We start from the raw sequence: 15,612 nt of genomic DNA on the forward strand, positions 1-15,612 counted from the left end.
GTATGCACAATTTTAATGCCCTTTGGGCATAACTCCAAAATGCCCTCCAGAAAAGTTGGATTAGTTCACAACTCCACCAACAATGCATTTGTGTCCCTGTTTTCCCACATCCCTTCCTACGTGGATCATTTTCCTTTTGAGTCATATTGGTCAATCTGATAGGTGTGAGGTTCTATCCCCAGAGTTGCTTTAATTTGAATTTCCCCTAATAAGTAATGATTTAGAGCATTTTTTCATATGGCTATAGATAGCTTTAATTTCTTCATCTGAAAATTATCTTTCCATATCCTTTGACCATAAAGTCTTTACTTCTACTACACTTATAACTTTGGTACCAAAATCTGCTTTATAAGTTTAAGTCAAAATAGGAAGCATTTTTTTCCTAAAAGAGATTTAAGAATTTTAACAAACAACAAGATAAATTTGAATAAACAGGATAACATGGCAGCTTTCAATAGAGCCATAGTGTGTCTAAGATATTTGTAGCATCTCAGATGACACAGCAGATCACTTGCAAATCTGACTTGATACTTATTAATTGTATCACTTTGGGCAACTCATTTAACCTCTAGTTGCTTCAGTTTTCTCATCTATAAAATGTATATACATTTTCAAGTATCTGGCACATAATTAGTATCATAAATATTATTAATAAATTAATAAATGAACTATTATCAAACATTAATTATTATTAATAAATTTATATTGAGTCAATCCTGGGTGTCACATATTAAAAATGACATTGATGAATTGCAAAGAATATGAAGGAAAATAAATAGAATGATGAAGGACTTCAAAGCCATGATTTGAGAAATTGTGGAGAGAAGAAATGGAAGGGGAGTGTGATAGTGTGATAAATATCTGAATGAATATACAATAGAAAAGAAATCAGACTTTTTAAATTGGAAACTATAGGACAGAATCTCATGTAACTAGGTCATGCAGTGAATAGAGTGCTGATCTGAACTCTTCCTGAGTTCGAAGGTGGCTTCAAACACCTAATAATTTTATGACCCTGGGCAAGTCACTTAATCTTAACCATCCCCACCCCCCCACCCCCCCTTAGTTTCCTAATCTGGAGGAGTAAATGGCAAAATTTTAGTATGTCTGCCAAGAAAACCCCTAAATGTAGACACAAAGAGTCATATGGGAGAGAAATAGGGTCACATAAAGAAGCCAAAAAGAAAATATAAGCTTGAAACTTTAAGAGAAAAAAAATTAATTACTCAAAATCATAATTAGTTTCCTCATGAGATAATATGTTCTTCCTAAAAGGTCATTAAGGAAAAACTGGATGATTTTTAATAAGGTATATTCTTAAGAAAGTTTCAAGTTCTATGAAACTAATTCAAATTGCATCAAAGAAAATGATATATATGTAAAGCATAGTGCCAACCTTAAAATTTTCTATGATATCATGTTCTTATTTTGGGGGTACTAGTTGAATGAGATGGGTTCTACGTTTTTGTTCAGCTCCAAGATTCCTAGATTTTGTGGTCAATGTAGTATTTGCAGAGTTATCAAGAGGCATCTTTCTTGACTTTGTCACATGAATGGGTTTCACCAGTATAAGAAAATCCAATAGTGAGGCGGAGGTGGGAGCCCCAGAAATCAATACTAATCAATAACTATTTTGAATGTCTACTATTGTGCCCTAGGGAAAGGGGGATTTCAAAAATTAAATAAGTGGTAAAGTCCCTGTCCTCAAGAAATTTACATTTTACTATTCCCACAAGTATTAACATTAGACTCTTCAGATATAGAAGAACCCAATACAGGAAGAACAAAGGCACCTAAGGACCCTAGGAACATCTGCAATTTGAGAATGAATTTTTACTCCTCCATGATCTCAAACTACCTGAAGATCTGGAATTATTAAAGTAGAAGGCATTGATTATTTTTATTGTGAAACAATTAAGAATAATAAGTGGCATGACAGATTATTATATACTTTATTCACTGTTGAAGCAATGTCAGGTTCTAATTTAACCACTTGAGGCTTCTATCATTTCTGGTTCCTTGTTTAGGATACATGAAACTTTGCTCCCCAAGGACTTTCTTTTTTGACACCAGTTCTTTGAAACATTCATCTCTTTAGTTTGCCATTATTTTTAGGTTTTTGCAAAGCAAATGGGGTTAAGTGGCTTGCCCAAGACCACACAGCTAGGTAATTATTAAGTGTCTGAGGCTGGATTTGAATTCAGTTACTCCTGACTCCAGGGCCGGTACTTTATCCACTGCACCACCTAGCCACCCCTCTTTAGTTTGATATTAAAGATTTTTGGTTCCCTTAGATCAGGGATAGGGAAACTTTCTTTTCCTGCTAAGGGTCATTTGGATATTTATAATACTTTTTGTCTTCTATATTTGGTCAAACATGTACATTTCACCCCCTAACAACTACTAATTTTATTGAATTTTGAGAGTAATAGTTTGACTATTTGTTAATCAAATGATTCACCTTTCTTTTGGTAGTCATTTTTAGGGTAGCATTTATAATTCTGTGCTGTAAGATAGATTGCAATATTATCCCCAAGGATTGCTATGGGTTGTGAGGACCAAATGAAATTATATGAATATATCTCCTTTTTTGGTAAAAATATAGATAGAAATAATAATTATAGTATAATTAGTATAGTTACAATAAGTTATTTAAGGACAAGCAATGCATCTTTTTGTAATCACCAGTACTCTCAGTCACAGTAGTAGATATTTTATGAATGTTCATCAAATTAAATTGATTTCTGTGACTCCCTCTCCTCTCTTTGGTGTATGTATGTATGTATCTATCTGTCTGTCTACCTCTGTGTCTCCCAGTCTGTCTGTCTATCTAATCTACCTAGGTTTTGTAAATCTTAAATTACTATATAATTGCTGGCTATTATTATTATTATTATCACTATTAGAAAATAACAGGATGCCATAGAATGGTGATTTACTCACATCCTATTTTAATGAAATCAATTTCATTCTAAGGCCATTCACAATAAGAATTCATTTAAGGAATTACTTTGAAAAGTGTTGTAAATTTTAAGTAAGAAGTGATATCAATTTTTTCATGTACCATAAGAGGAGTGTGGGTTGATAGGTAATAACTTCTTTTTTTGTGATCAAATGAATATATTTTATAAGAATAGACTGCTACAAATGTAGTTGTTTTTAAATGCATAGAAATAACTGAATATCTGAGTTGCAAGGGACCTCAGAGATCAGATACCTGATACCTCAACTCTTTTATAACATCTAGAACTTAGTCATTTGCTTGAAAAATCTATCCTTTCTACTTGGCTACCTTTAGTTAGTGATGTGTGTGTGTGTGTGTGTGTGTGTGTGTGTGTGTGTGCGCATGTGTGTACATGTGTGGGGTGGTGTTTTGTGTAAAGATGATAAAAAGCCTCTTTACAACTTCTGACCATAGTTTCTTATTTTTTGAGGCCAAACCAAAACGTCAAATGACAGCCCTTTATGACTATTCTTCTAGGACTATTTTAATGCTTCCAATTATTAAATTCCGGTCAGGGTCCACACATTTCATAGACAGTGCTGATTATACTGAGGACTTAACAAATTCTAATGCTATTAGAGGGAGATAAACCATTTCAAAGGTATTAGCACTGAGAACAAGAATCAATCCTCTTCATACAGAGATAAATTAAATTCCTCATTTTTATCCAAATCAGTGTTATAGGTTTGATTTTGCTTATGAATGCCCAAATTAGATGCAACAATTATGTATGGCTCCAAGCCCCTTTAACTCTCCTCTGCAAATTTCAAGACCAGCCCAATGACTTAAACAGAGCATCTCCTAAAATCTCAATTCTCTATTTTTTGATCGTTCCATTTTACCTCCTCTGGGACGGCTCTTATATTAACAAAGCCTTTCCTGAAGACAACGAACACGCGGCGGGCTCCACACCGTAAAGCAGATGTAGCACAGTCAAAAGCGGTGTCTCCAGCCCCAAGTACAATCACAGCTCCCTGTATCGACGGCAATGGGGAGTGACAGGCACACATTCCTGAAGGATGAAAGGAAAACCCCATTTTCAAGTAGAGAAACCATTTCTGCTTGACAGCTCAAAAGATACTTGTACTCCAAGCAGTGTAAAATTGCATCTTGCCGTTTCCAAGGATGGAGTGTCACTATCAAATTATTCTGCTTCACTGAAAGACAGTTTTATTCCCATTTTAAAAATATGCTCATAGATGTAATTTCATAGTCACTACACTTAGCCACGGAGCCTTCCCTCTCTTCTTCCCTTTCAAAGGGTCATGGACTAAATTACATTTGAAAGGTTCGAGGCTAAGCCAAACTGGAATCAACCAATTAAAACTACATGCGTTTGGGTTCTGATGCATAGTCTTATAATTGGCTTCATTATATCTTTGTTTGGCAAATGACAAATTGTCCTTATGTTTTGGGGAAAAAATTATCCTTAGATGTTTACAAAAGGCTTTGATTATGATATTGTCTGGTGAGACTACTTAACTACACCAGTCTCTCCCTGTATTAAGTTTAGTAAACTGCAAAAAAAGATCCCATAGCCTTGGGAAGTCCCATTTATATAATTGTCCTTAGGAGTCACATGATTTGACAACTGAACATGTGACTATTTCTTGAAATTGTTCTCCTAAGTAAATTGTTTGAAAGTTAAAAACAAATCACAATTCCCCTACATGGATTTTCTCTCTTTAAAAAAAGCAAAGGAAAAGAATTATGAGTTCCAATGTGTCCATTTGCCAAGAGCATCAATTTGAGGATTTTATATTTATAAAGAGATTCTCATAAAAAAGTGGGGGGAAGGTAGAATGCAAGTGGTTTCTATATATTAGATAGCACTTTAGCATTGAGTTAAATACAACTAACAGCTGATTAGATAAATTATAGTAATTTTAGGAATGGCAGCATGGAGAGTTTAAACCTGTAATCTCAATAAATGTAATCATTTTGCTCAGAAGAGTTTGTATTTGGGATCAAACAATCACTGCTATGTAATTCTCAAATTTTTCTGTGTCCATTGTGAATTTTCACAGTGAGGGTTGAAGAAGCACATAGAGCGATTTCTATTAGGAATATCGATGAGGGAATAAAAGAATCCTTAAGTTTCAGAATATCTGCAGTAAGTGTATCTAAATATAGAAAGAAGAGAGCTCCATTTCATTGTCCCTCATCTGCAAACACTTTTACATTGAACATTAAATTTCTCATGCTGCTATAAAGACATGGTTTTTAATAGAGTTCAATTCATGCATAATCCTATTTTGGGAGTAGAAGACTAGTTATTTCTGTTAACAGTTGAACCCAGGTATTTTTGTTTTGCCTGTTGTTTTCCTGGCACCAAAGTAATGCAGTGGAGAGTGTCAAAATTGAAACCAGGAAGTTCTAAGTTCCAGTCCTCTCATACCAATATAAGTTATATGACCTTATATAAATCATTTCAGTTCCCATTCTCTATTTCCCCACATATAAAAATGGCATGATGTAAATCCCCAGCTTACAGGGATACTGGATGGCCTATATAAGACAACATTTTAAATCAATTCACAAACCTTAAGGTACACTATATAAATGCTATCTATTATTTTCATATTATAATATACATAATTTGACATCTGGTATATCTAATCCATATAAGTGAGGAGCTACATTTGAAAATAAGTAGATGATACATATTAGCAAAAAATTAAAAATAGGTTCTGTCTATGTACTTTTAAAAAATAAATGTACAAACAATAAAAATGTTCTACCTGCTTTGCTTGCCTTGGCCACCAATGGTAGGAAGTCTTTTGATGTGTAAAATCCCTGGTCCATACTTAGTCCTTGGAATATGCTGTCTTTATTTGGTTCTGGTAAACCTGAGGGAGGGAAAAATGTTTTTAAATGGTTATTAAAGGAAGATTATATTTTTTAAATGCAAAAATAAACAAAACCCACAAGGAAATAACTACTTTCATAACAGAGGAATAATTATTCCAATTTTATCACCTCTATTTCTTTACAAAGAAAGAAAACCAATTTACTGTAGTAAAATTCTGAATGCTGGACAAATCCTACTCTTTTGAACATTTCAAAACTTTTCATTTTAAGTTTTACTTTCTATGATTTGGAGATCCAGAGAAAAGGACACTACATTTTCAACTTAGAAGACTGAGCTTCATAAATGGCACTCTGGTTAAGGAAGAATAAATGGAATAATAAAAATTGAGACACTCAGAAGTTCACAGGAAACAGGGATAAAGAAAAGAACCTGCAGTAAAATCCATGGCCTCAAATGTATGGACACAATTGTCAAAATTTTATTCAGTAGAGAAGAGAAAATAGAGATTATAAAGAAAGGGGGCAAGTTCGACTTCATGGTTATCAGTGAGATTTGTTGGGATGAGAGCCATGACTATACTATGCTAAGAAAGACAGTGATAAACTTGAGAATGTCTAGAGGAGACCAACCAGCAAAAAAAAAAATATGAGTCCCTATCATATGAGAATCAGATGAAGAAAGTGGGCATTTTATCCTGGAGAAAAGAAGACAAAGAGGGATGTAGGAACATCCCATAATTGAAGGATTATCATGTGGAGGGGGTAATCAACCTTGTTCTATTTGTCTCCCACAGGACAGTACTGAGAATGAGAAGAAGAAATTGAAATGAAGAAAATTGCAGATTAGAAACTATATAGAGGAGGGATGCTTGCTTATTATGGTCAGAATTTCATTTATAGGCTGACTTACATGACTTTTAAGGTTCATATGAAATACTCAAATTCTATGATTCTGTCATTATAGGACTATATAGTTGACTCCATTGTAAGATAACTTAATTCTGTGTCTTAATTTTGACATGTAAAATTAAGCTAATAATAATAGCTTTTAGTTTCCTAGGAATATAGTGAAATAAAGGATATAGAAAAGAATAAATCTAATTAAAAGAACATATATATATATATATATATATATATATGTACTTAAAACACACTGATAAGGGCATACTTTTTTTCTGTTTCAATGTATAATGATATAAATTTTGATCCAGAAAATGATCATTCCATTCATCAACTTCTAGAGAACTGAACAGTTCTTTAGGATGGCCTTAAAAACCTTTGAGAGAATGCCTATAGTTAAATCTACATTTGATCATAAGAATCATCAATTTAAAACTAGACTTAACCTTGAGATCATCAGGAACTGCCTCATTATTTTGTACATGAGGAAACTGAGGACCATATAAGTTAAATAATTTGCCAAAGGTAACATGATTCATAAATTTTGTGCAGATTTGTACAGTGCTTAGTACTGTATCTGACAAATGGTAGATGTTTAACAACTGGTTATTTCATTTCTTACCTTCTTCCCTTCCTCTTTTTCTCTCTCCCTTTCTCTCTCTCCTCTTTTATTTCTACCTTCTTTCTCCCATGTCCAGAAAGCTATCACTACACTAAGCTGTCTTTCATTGAAATGAAAGAAATTGGGGGCAGGTAGGTGGTGCATGGGGTCAGCTATTTGGCACATGAGGGCAGCTAAGTGGTGCAGTGGAGAGAGTAATGACCCTGAAGTCAAAAGGTCCTGAGTTCAAATCCCATCTCAGAGACATAATAATTACCTATCTGTGTGACCTTGGACAAGTCACTTATCCCTGCTGCCTTGCAAAAACTACAAGAAGAAGAAAGAAGAAGAAGAAGAATGAAAGCAATTATAAAGTATATTCAAAGGGACATATGTAAAAAGCAAATTCTATATAATTTTTTTTCCAGAAAAATCAACTCTATTTAGTTGGTGCTATTATTGAAATGATAATGTTCAAATTAATTTTGTTGTGTTAACAATTAACAGCCTAATGGGAGAAACAACATGCAAATAATTATGCTAAAAAAAACCTAGGTAGGGAATAAATTGAGATAATCTCAGAGGGAAGGCTCTAAGATTAAGAAGGACTGGGAAAGGTTTCTTTAATTAGCTGGGACTTTTTGTAAAAGAAACCAGGAAAGGCAGGAGGCAGAGGTGAGAAAGATTTCTAGATTTGAGGGACAGCCAGTTAAAGTGCTTGGAATTAGATATGGAATAACATATATAAGGAGCAGTAAGAAGAAAGTTCATTAGATCACAGATGACCCAAAGTGAAGAAAGGCATAAAAAAGAATTGACCCTTTATCCCAAGTTCACAGAACCCTTGACATTAAACTTAGCTTTGGAGAAAATGCTAAGAAAGAAAAAGAATATTAAACAATTCTATCTCAACAAGCCATGCTGAGTAGGGAAGTAAAGATTAGAGACAGAGTAATTGTCTCTACCAGTTCTTTAAGGTTTTGCCCAGGTTGTTCTTGCTGATTGTAGAGAGTGGAAATTGAGTGAGTGAAAATTGTCTCCCCCCTTTTCTTTTCCACTTCCTACCCACCACTTACAGGGAGGGTTAGCCCAAATATTAATAGGAGCTTAGCCCAGGTAACTCTTCCCTAGCTTAATTATATGTACTTCCTACTTGTCTCCTGCCAAGTGAAGGGATGAGAAGAGGTGATTTTTTTTTTTAACAAGAGGATCTTGAACTTGATTTGTCAGGGTCAAGCACCCACCACAAGGATATACCTCTGCATGAGAAGTAGCTTCAATAAGACAAAAGAGGATGGTAGAATGGAACAAAAGATTTTAATAATAGAAAGCTGAATGACCACTGTAGATTAGATGCCTCTCCTGAAAAGTGTCCATTTCTGGAAGGTACTATAATTATGAACTAAGTAAATTATCATTATTAAGTATAATAATCAATATTTCTACATTTCTCTTGAATACAGATTCTCCAGGAGAATAGATAGGTGAAGATAGATGTATTGGGAGAAAGTATAATAGTGTGCAGAGCTAGTCCTAAGGGGCAGTCAAGATTTCCAGGAGTTTTGAAGACATTCTGGGAAATACAATACATTCCAAACTTGAGTAAATTTCTCTAGTATTATGCATGACTTTACTAATAGGTTAAAAGATAAAGATTTAATGAAGAGGTAGTAAACTATCTGGCTTTCTCTAACATAGAAGAAAAGTTGCATGGTGAATGTGGTATGCTAGACTCCAATCTTGTGATTGTAAGGGGGCATTTGGGGTCTTTTTTTTTTTAGGCAAGGCAAATGGGGTTTTTGCAAGGCAAATGGGATTAAGTGGCTTGTCCAAGGCCACACAGCTAGGTATTTATTAAGTGTTTGAGACCAGATTTGAATCCAGGTACTCCTGACTCCAGGGCCAGTGCTTTATCCACTGTGCCACCTACCTGCCCCTGTTTTTGGTCTTGAAGTGAAAATAATGGCCGGATTTTTATGCCAGCTTCTACTGAATAATTTTCAAGACTTCAGTTGTTTTGCCATATATATGAAATGAAGCAATTTAATAACAATTACACTGAAGAGGAGAAACTCATGGGATTTGGTGTAAACTCCTGAGCATTGACTAGAGTAGATTGAAACCTAATGAAGCTTTGGAGGGTAGAATCAACTAGGGACTTACTAGTCTCTTTGGAAATTTTCTCTTTTGAGTAATACTCTTCTGAGTAAATTGAGATATTTATCAGTATTTGATATTTTTGAAAGGATTCATAATTGTAAAAAATATTCATACTTGTGTGGTAAGAAAAATGATGGAAACAAAGTGGGTATCCAATAATTGTGAGATGTATAAAAGCCAAAAACAATAATTGGACACAAATGTAAATTAATTTTACTGTGTGAGGAATTAGCAAAAACTTAGGAAATATTTGAGCAGATGTAAAGCTAGCAAAATAAGGAGAATACCAAGCACGATGATTATAATGATATAAAATTTAAAAAAAATTCTCCTAAACAAACAACATTGAATTACCATCATGGTCAATTTGTTTCCAGAGATTAGATTATGAAAAATATCTCTCTGTTTGGTAAAAATGGGAGCGGGATGACTATTGGAGCAGAATGTTGCATACACTGTAAAGTGAAGTTACTGTGATAGTTATATTTTGTTTTAACGTTTCCCCCTGCTTGTTACAATGTGTGTGTGTGTGTATGTATGTATGTGTATGTGTATGCATGTGAGCATATGGAAATATATGTTTTCATTGGGTGGGTTAGCAGGTGTGTGGATATATCTGAAAAAAAAGCTATGATACAAAAATGAAAAAGTATCAAGTCTTAGCAAAAGAAAAGAATGGGTTAGCAAAAGAATACAAATATACTGGCTTAAAATGTATATTTCATTAGTTTGAAATAGATATATCTCTGGATATTAAAATATTTAACAATTTAACAAATGTTTGTGAAACTCCTACTACTTTCCAATGCACCATATTAGGTTAGTGGGAAAGACGGAAACAACCTCACCTTCAAAATATTTTTTGTCAAATCATTTTGTACATATGAAATTCATTTCTAGTGGCATTACTATACTATTTGTCTATAAAATATTTTTCATAAGATTCACTATCATAAATATGATTTTGAATGTTTTAGTTGCAAACACAACAAGGAGAATGAAACAAAAATTTAAAGCTTTGTCTCCTATATCTAGAGACATATTTTAAAGTAATACTTAAGCTGGCTAGGGATATGTCCTAACTAGGTCATTAATTCATGGTTTCATTCCCCATCAACTCATCACCTGAAATCTCATCAACATGGAGATTGATTCAGCTTTGATGCTCAACACCCCCTCAACACTCATTTTTCTCTCCTCTCCAATTGGAAGGCTGGAGGGCACAGTAATAAACTCTTCTTCTAGGCTCTTTTTATAGAGGTCTCAGACTGTTCCAGTTAACTTTTTTTTTAACCATAAACTGTTCTGCTTGGTATTGACACTAGAAACATCATGCTTGCTCCTGGGCCAGATATCCTCTCATGCACTCCCCTCATTTCAATATACCCATCCTCAGAGCTTTTCAGCTCCCATAAATTTTTATTGATTATATATTAAGTAAATATAACCAGAAATAGCACTGAAGATCCTGGTTTTAATAGGAATCCACCTATATAAATTACAAAGTATAGAAAAGCTTTGGTTAACTCCATCCAATGCTTCAGCCCTCTAATATTCTCAGATATGGCTCCAAGTTCTCTGGAATATAAAACTGATAAACAATTGGACACTACCTTTCCTGGGGAAAAAAAGTAAGGTATATTGATTCCTTCTCTTTTTATGTCACATTATTTTCTAAATATACTACTATATCAGAGAGCCTGCCTTTATAACAAACAAATAAAACATAATTCATTTCATTTTTTTTGCTAGAGATGAATTTCTATAGTTAATTGCCTAGAATGTTAACTAATATGTAGTCATTTTCATAAATTGATACATTAATATAAGGAGAAATACCTACTGAATTTTTGGATTTATATCATTTTTTTCTTAAGTGAAATGAACTGACTGAATTTGGGATTATGGAATGAGGAGTAATCATTTAATATGTGACGGATGACCCATGTGTCTGATTTCTATAATTACTGATGGCTGGGCCTCTCAATTGCTATTACAGACATACCCTAAAAGCAGGGAATTATATCAGATAATATTCATTCTCAGAGGAGCAAAATTTGCTGATGTAGACATGACTTTTCATCACAAACCATGTTCTGAAAGGCAAATATTCTAGCACTTCCTAAGTCAGGAACAGTATCGGAATGGATAGGTACATGATGCCCCAGGGATACATAGGATAAACCCTTCTAGGTTGTTTTCAAAGAGAAAGCAATAAGTAGAACAGATAAATAGATGTAGTATTCCAACTATCCAGCTACATCAAGAAGCAATCCCTGTCTACTCCCTTATTCCGTCTTCACAGAGAATTTCTCTATAACCTATAGAATAGAAAAATCAACCTCATCCCAGACACACCAGCAGTGTAAGTTCCGTCTGCCTTTTCTATAATATCCTGGCTACACTAAGAATTCCTCAAGGGAATTGTCAAACAATCAGGAAGGCTTTCCCCAGATGCTCTCAAGAGCCATGACACAGAAGAAGCATCTTAAGGTAGTGAACAGTTTGTATCTGTGCTCTTTTCAGTTAATGTACCCTGTCCCTGCTGCTTCTCCCCAATAGACTACCATCAAGAACAATGTCAGCCTGGTGACACTGAAGAGTTATTACTGACATAGAGCCTAGCTTCCAGCAGGTGCCCTTACAAATTCAAACTATTTTAACTAATGGAAAATGGTATTATTTAATTTTGTTTCTTATTATTTATTGTTCATTAAATTTCTTTTACTTTATTTTTATATTATCAACTGTTTTTCCTCTTCACATCTGTCCTCAACCACTGAAATAGGAAAGAAAGATGAATAGAAGGAAGAAGGAATGAAAAAGGAGGGAAAAGAAATAGGGAAGAATGGAAAGAGAAAGAAGAAATAAAAAAGGAGGAAGAAAAGATTCTTAAAAAACCCTATAGATCCCTTGTATCACATAAGCACAATTTTTAAAAAATCTCTAACCTATTTACATTTAAAATGCATTTCTCATTCTGCATATCATTTCCTTATCTCTCAAAGATGCTGTGGTCAGCATTATTCTTTATCCAAACTCAGCAATCCGTGGTAAATTGTTTCTTTTTTTATGCTTTTAAACTATTTGCAACTATTAGCTAATTTTAAACAATACAATCTCCGAAACACAACAGAAGGAGATGTATGGTATAGTATTATGAAGCCTTGATCTGGACAAGTTAAGCTTCCATCTGAAGAAGAGGTCCTATAGCTGCATGCACACACATATATGTTCACATATATATATACATATATGTAGATAGCATCTATTATAAGACTAAATTTATATTATGGTGAGCATTCTATTGCATCATATTTTAAGTAGACAACAGGGGATTTCACTTTAATTTTCTTTTCTCTGAATTCAGGAAAATATGGAACAATCACAATAAAGTTCCTGTCCCTTTATTTTGCAGATTGGGTCTTTTAAAATATTTCATTTCCTTTTATCTCCTATCTCCCACATATAGACTAGAGGAGTGGCAATGCCAAAGATATTTGGTTAAGTTAGATGGATCTTTCTTCTATATTCATTGTTTTGATTCTATCTACAGATCATAGATTTAAAACTGGAATATACTTTAAGACATCATCTAGTTCAATTTTCTCCACTTTAGAAATTAGGAAACTAAGGCCTATAGAATTTTAGCATCTTCTTCAATTTGGCTGTAGGCATATAATGACATTGGCTAGGTTTTGAATCCATGGTTTCTAATACTTAAACTAGTTTATTTCCTTCTATAACAAACTAGCTCTGAAGAGAACCATCAATAGGCCTATTATGAGTCATAATCATCATGTTATGTAATGTCTTCTTGGGGGTAAGCCTATATTTCTTCTTTTTTAAAATTTAATTTAATTTTATATCATTTTGTTTTCTCTGGGTACAAATAAAAACAAGTTCCAATATTCACTTTTAAAACCATGAGATCCAAATTTTCTCCCTTCCTCCCACCCCAATCCCCTTCATGGAGAAACCATGTTACTTGATACACGTTAGAAAAAGGCTATGTTTCTCGAGGCAATATCACAGAGAATATACTTTAGCAGATACTACCAAGATATAAAGGGTTCAAGTGTGGACTTCTGAGTGAAAAAGTTTACTGTTCAAGGTCAACCTTGTAAATATAGAACGAGGATGACAATCAAAGTATTAACTAATAGATGTCTTGGATCTAGGGACCAATATATCTCATGATATGTAAATACAGATATACACTTACCATTCATAAAATGTTTTCAGTTCTGGGAAACTATCTTATACAATGAAAGCATCATAAGAAGTACAAAAGCAGACAGAATTCTAAGTCATGCAGAGGTCATTTAATGATCAGTACTCTCATTGTTGTGGCAGCCAGTTGACTTAATTCATAGAGCACTGGCTTTATAGTCAGGAAGATCTGAGTTTAAATTCAGATTAAAATGCTAATTAGCTGTGTGACCCTGGTCAAGTCATTTGACTTCTGTTTGCATTAATCCACTGGAGAAAGAAATTGCAAACTGCTCTAGCATCTTTGTCAAGAAATCTCCATGTGCAGCATTGAACTTGGAGAAGACTGAATGACTAAACAACTATCCCCACCACTACCACCACCAATAACAGCAACCAAGCAATTAACCAATAATCCAGCAACAAAAAGGCCACGTGGGCTTTTGTCTCTAAGGACTAATTTGATAATCTAATGGATCTTTTCCCTACTGGCATTCTCTCGATGAATGAACCCAAAAGACAACAGAAAGCTAAGGCTAAGGGATAATGAATTCCAGTCTCCTCAGGTAGTAAATACAAGAATTAGTAGATTCGGTTGAATTACATTGAGATAATATCGACAAGGATAATACTACTAATAAGCAGCATTTCTCTTTAGTGTTTATAACGTGTTTTATAGATGCTTTCTCATTTGAGTCTTCTCATAGCAGCCCTGTAAGGTAGAGAATGCTATTATTCCCACTTTACCAATGAGGCAACTAAAGCTAAGAGGGTGAGCAGCTTGCCCAGGGTCTCAGCTATCTGAGTCATGATTTGGACTCAGGACTTCCAGATTTGAAATTATATGCTCTATCTTTTTCCACCACCTAGCTACAACAGAAACCAGCCTTTCTGCCTCTGAGTACAAGATAATCAAGAAAAGAATGGACAACCACTGTAGAAGATAACCAAAGACATCAGATCGAGAAAGTGATAAGGCAGTCCAGCCCCAAATGGAACACAACACTTCTTGATGTCAATACAAAAAGGGTCACAAGGGAGCCTGGCAAAATTGTGGGTTAGAGAACATAGCGTGGGACAGAGTAATAGAGTCAAAAGGATGTTTATAGGATCTCCAAAGAAGCCTCATATATGTCCAACGTGTGGACGTTGTAGGAAAGCCATGCCAAAAGTGACCAGTAAGATTATAAAACGTGAAATTGTGCCTTTATAGAGAGAGGAAATAACTAGTCACTGAGGCAGCCCTCACTTCAGGATCAGCTGTCTGTTGGCAGTCATTTCTACACAGCTCTCATCAACTGGTGAGAGCTAAAATCAATACCAAATTAGAAGTAAGGATAAAGATAAGAAGACAACACTGTGTGCAATTATAACAACTCTGACCTGATCTATTTAAACAAGTTATCAATTCTGGACAGGGAGGGGTAAGAAGTAGAAACAAAATGTACAAAAGCAAAGATATTGACTGTGCTACAGTTTCTTAGAGAATACCAAAAAGAAATAAGTCACTGAATAAATAAATAGAACTAACCCCAAAAAAGAGGAAGGAGAAAGATTGCAAGTAGCATTTAATCCTCATAACAAGTGAAGAAATATGGCAATCAGTGAACAGTAAGCCCTTTTCCTTTCCAAATATAATGCCTCAATTTGTGTCATTGATCACATCACTGCCTTCTTCAGGAGCTTGCTTCTATTGATCATTTCCTACTGTCCTCTTCATCATCAATTTCTATTTACTAGATTGTTCACTACTGTCTACAAATTTACCCAGGTTCTCTTCTAGCCTTAAATCCTTCCCACTACTGACATTCACTCAAGTTATCGTCTTATATTCTTCCCTTTTTCACTGTCAAGCTTCCATAAAAACATTTTATATATATATATATATATATATATATATATATATGTATATTATATGTATGTA

General features: G+C 34.2%; 1 protein-coding gene across 2 annotated transcripts in view; it reads right to left on the minus strand.

The window, feature by feature from the left end:
* DPYD (dihydropyrimidine dehydrogenase) overlaps nt 1–15,612 on the minus strand; it is a 1,037,477-nt gene that overhangs the window by 582,662 nt on the left and 439,203 nt on the right. For both annotated transcript variants that reach the window (XM_074188237.1, XM_074188238.1), the window contains exons 9-10: nt 5,746–5,853; nt 3,847–4,016 (exon numbers count right to left, since the gene is read on the minus strand). In XM_074188237.1, coding sequence (XP_074044338.1) covers nt 3,847–4,016; nt 5,746–5,853 — 278 coding nt within the window. The remainder of the gene's footprint in view (nt 1–3,846; nt 4,017–5,745; nt 5,854–15,612) is intronic.

Source organism: Macrotis lagotis, chromosome 5 (assembly GCF_037893015.1).
Source record: "Macrotis lagotis isolate mMagLag1 chromosome 5, bilby.v1.9.chrom.fasta, whole genome shotgun sequence".
NCBI classification, from domain to species: domain Eukaryota; kingdom Metazoa; phylum Chordata; class Mammalia; order Peramelemorphia; family Peramelidae; genus Macrotis; species Macrotis lagotis.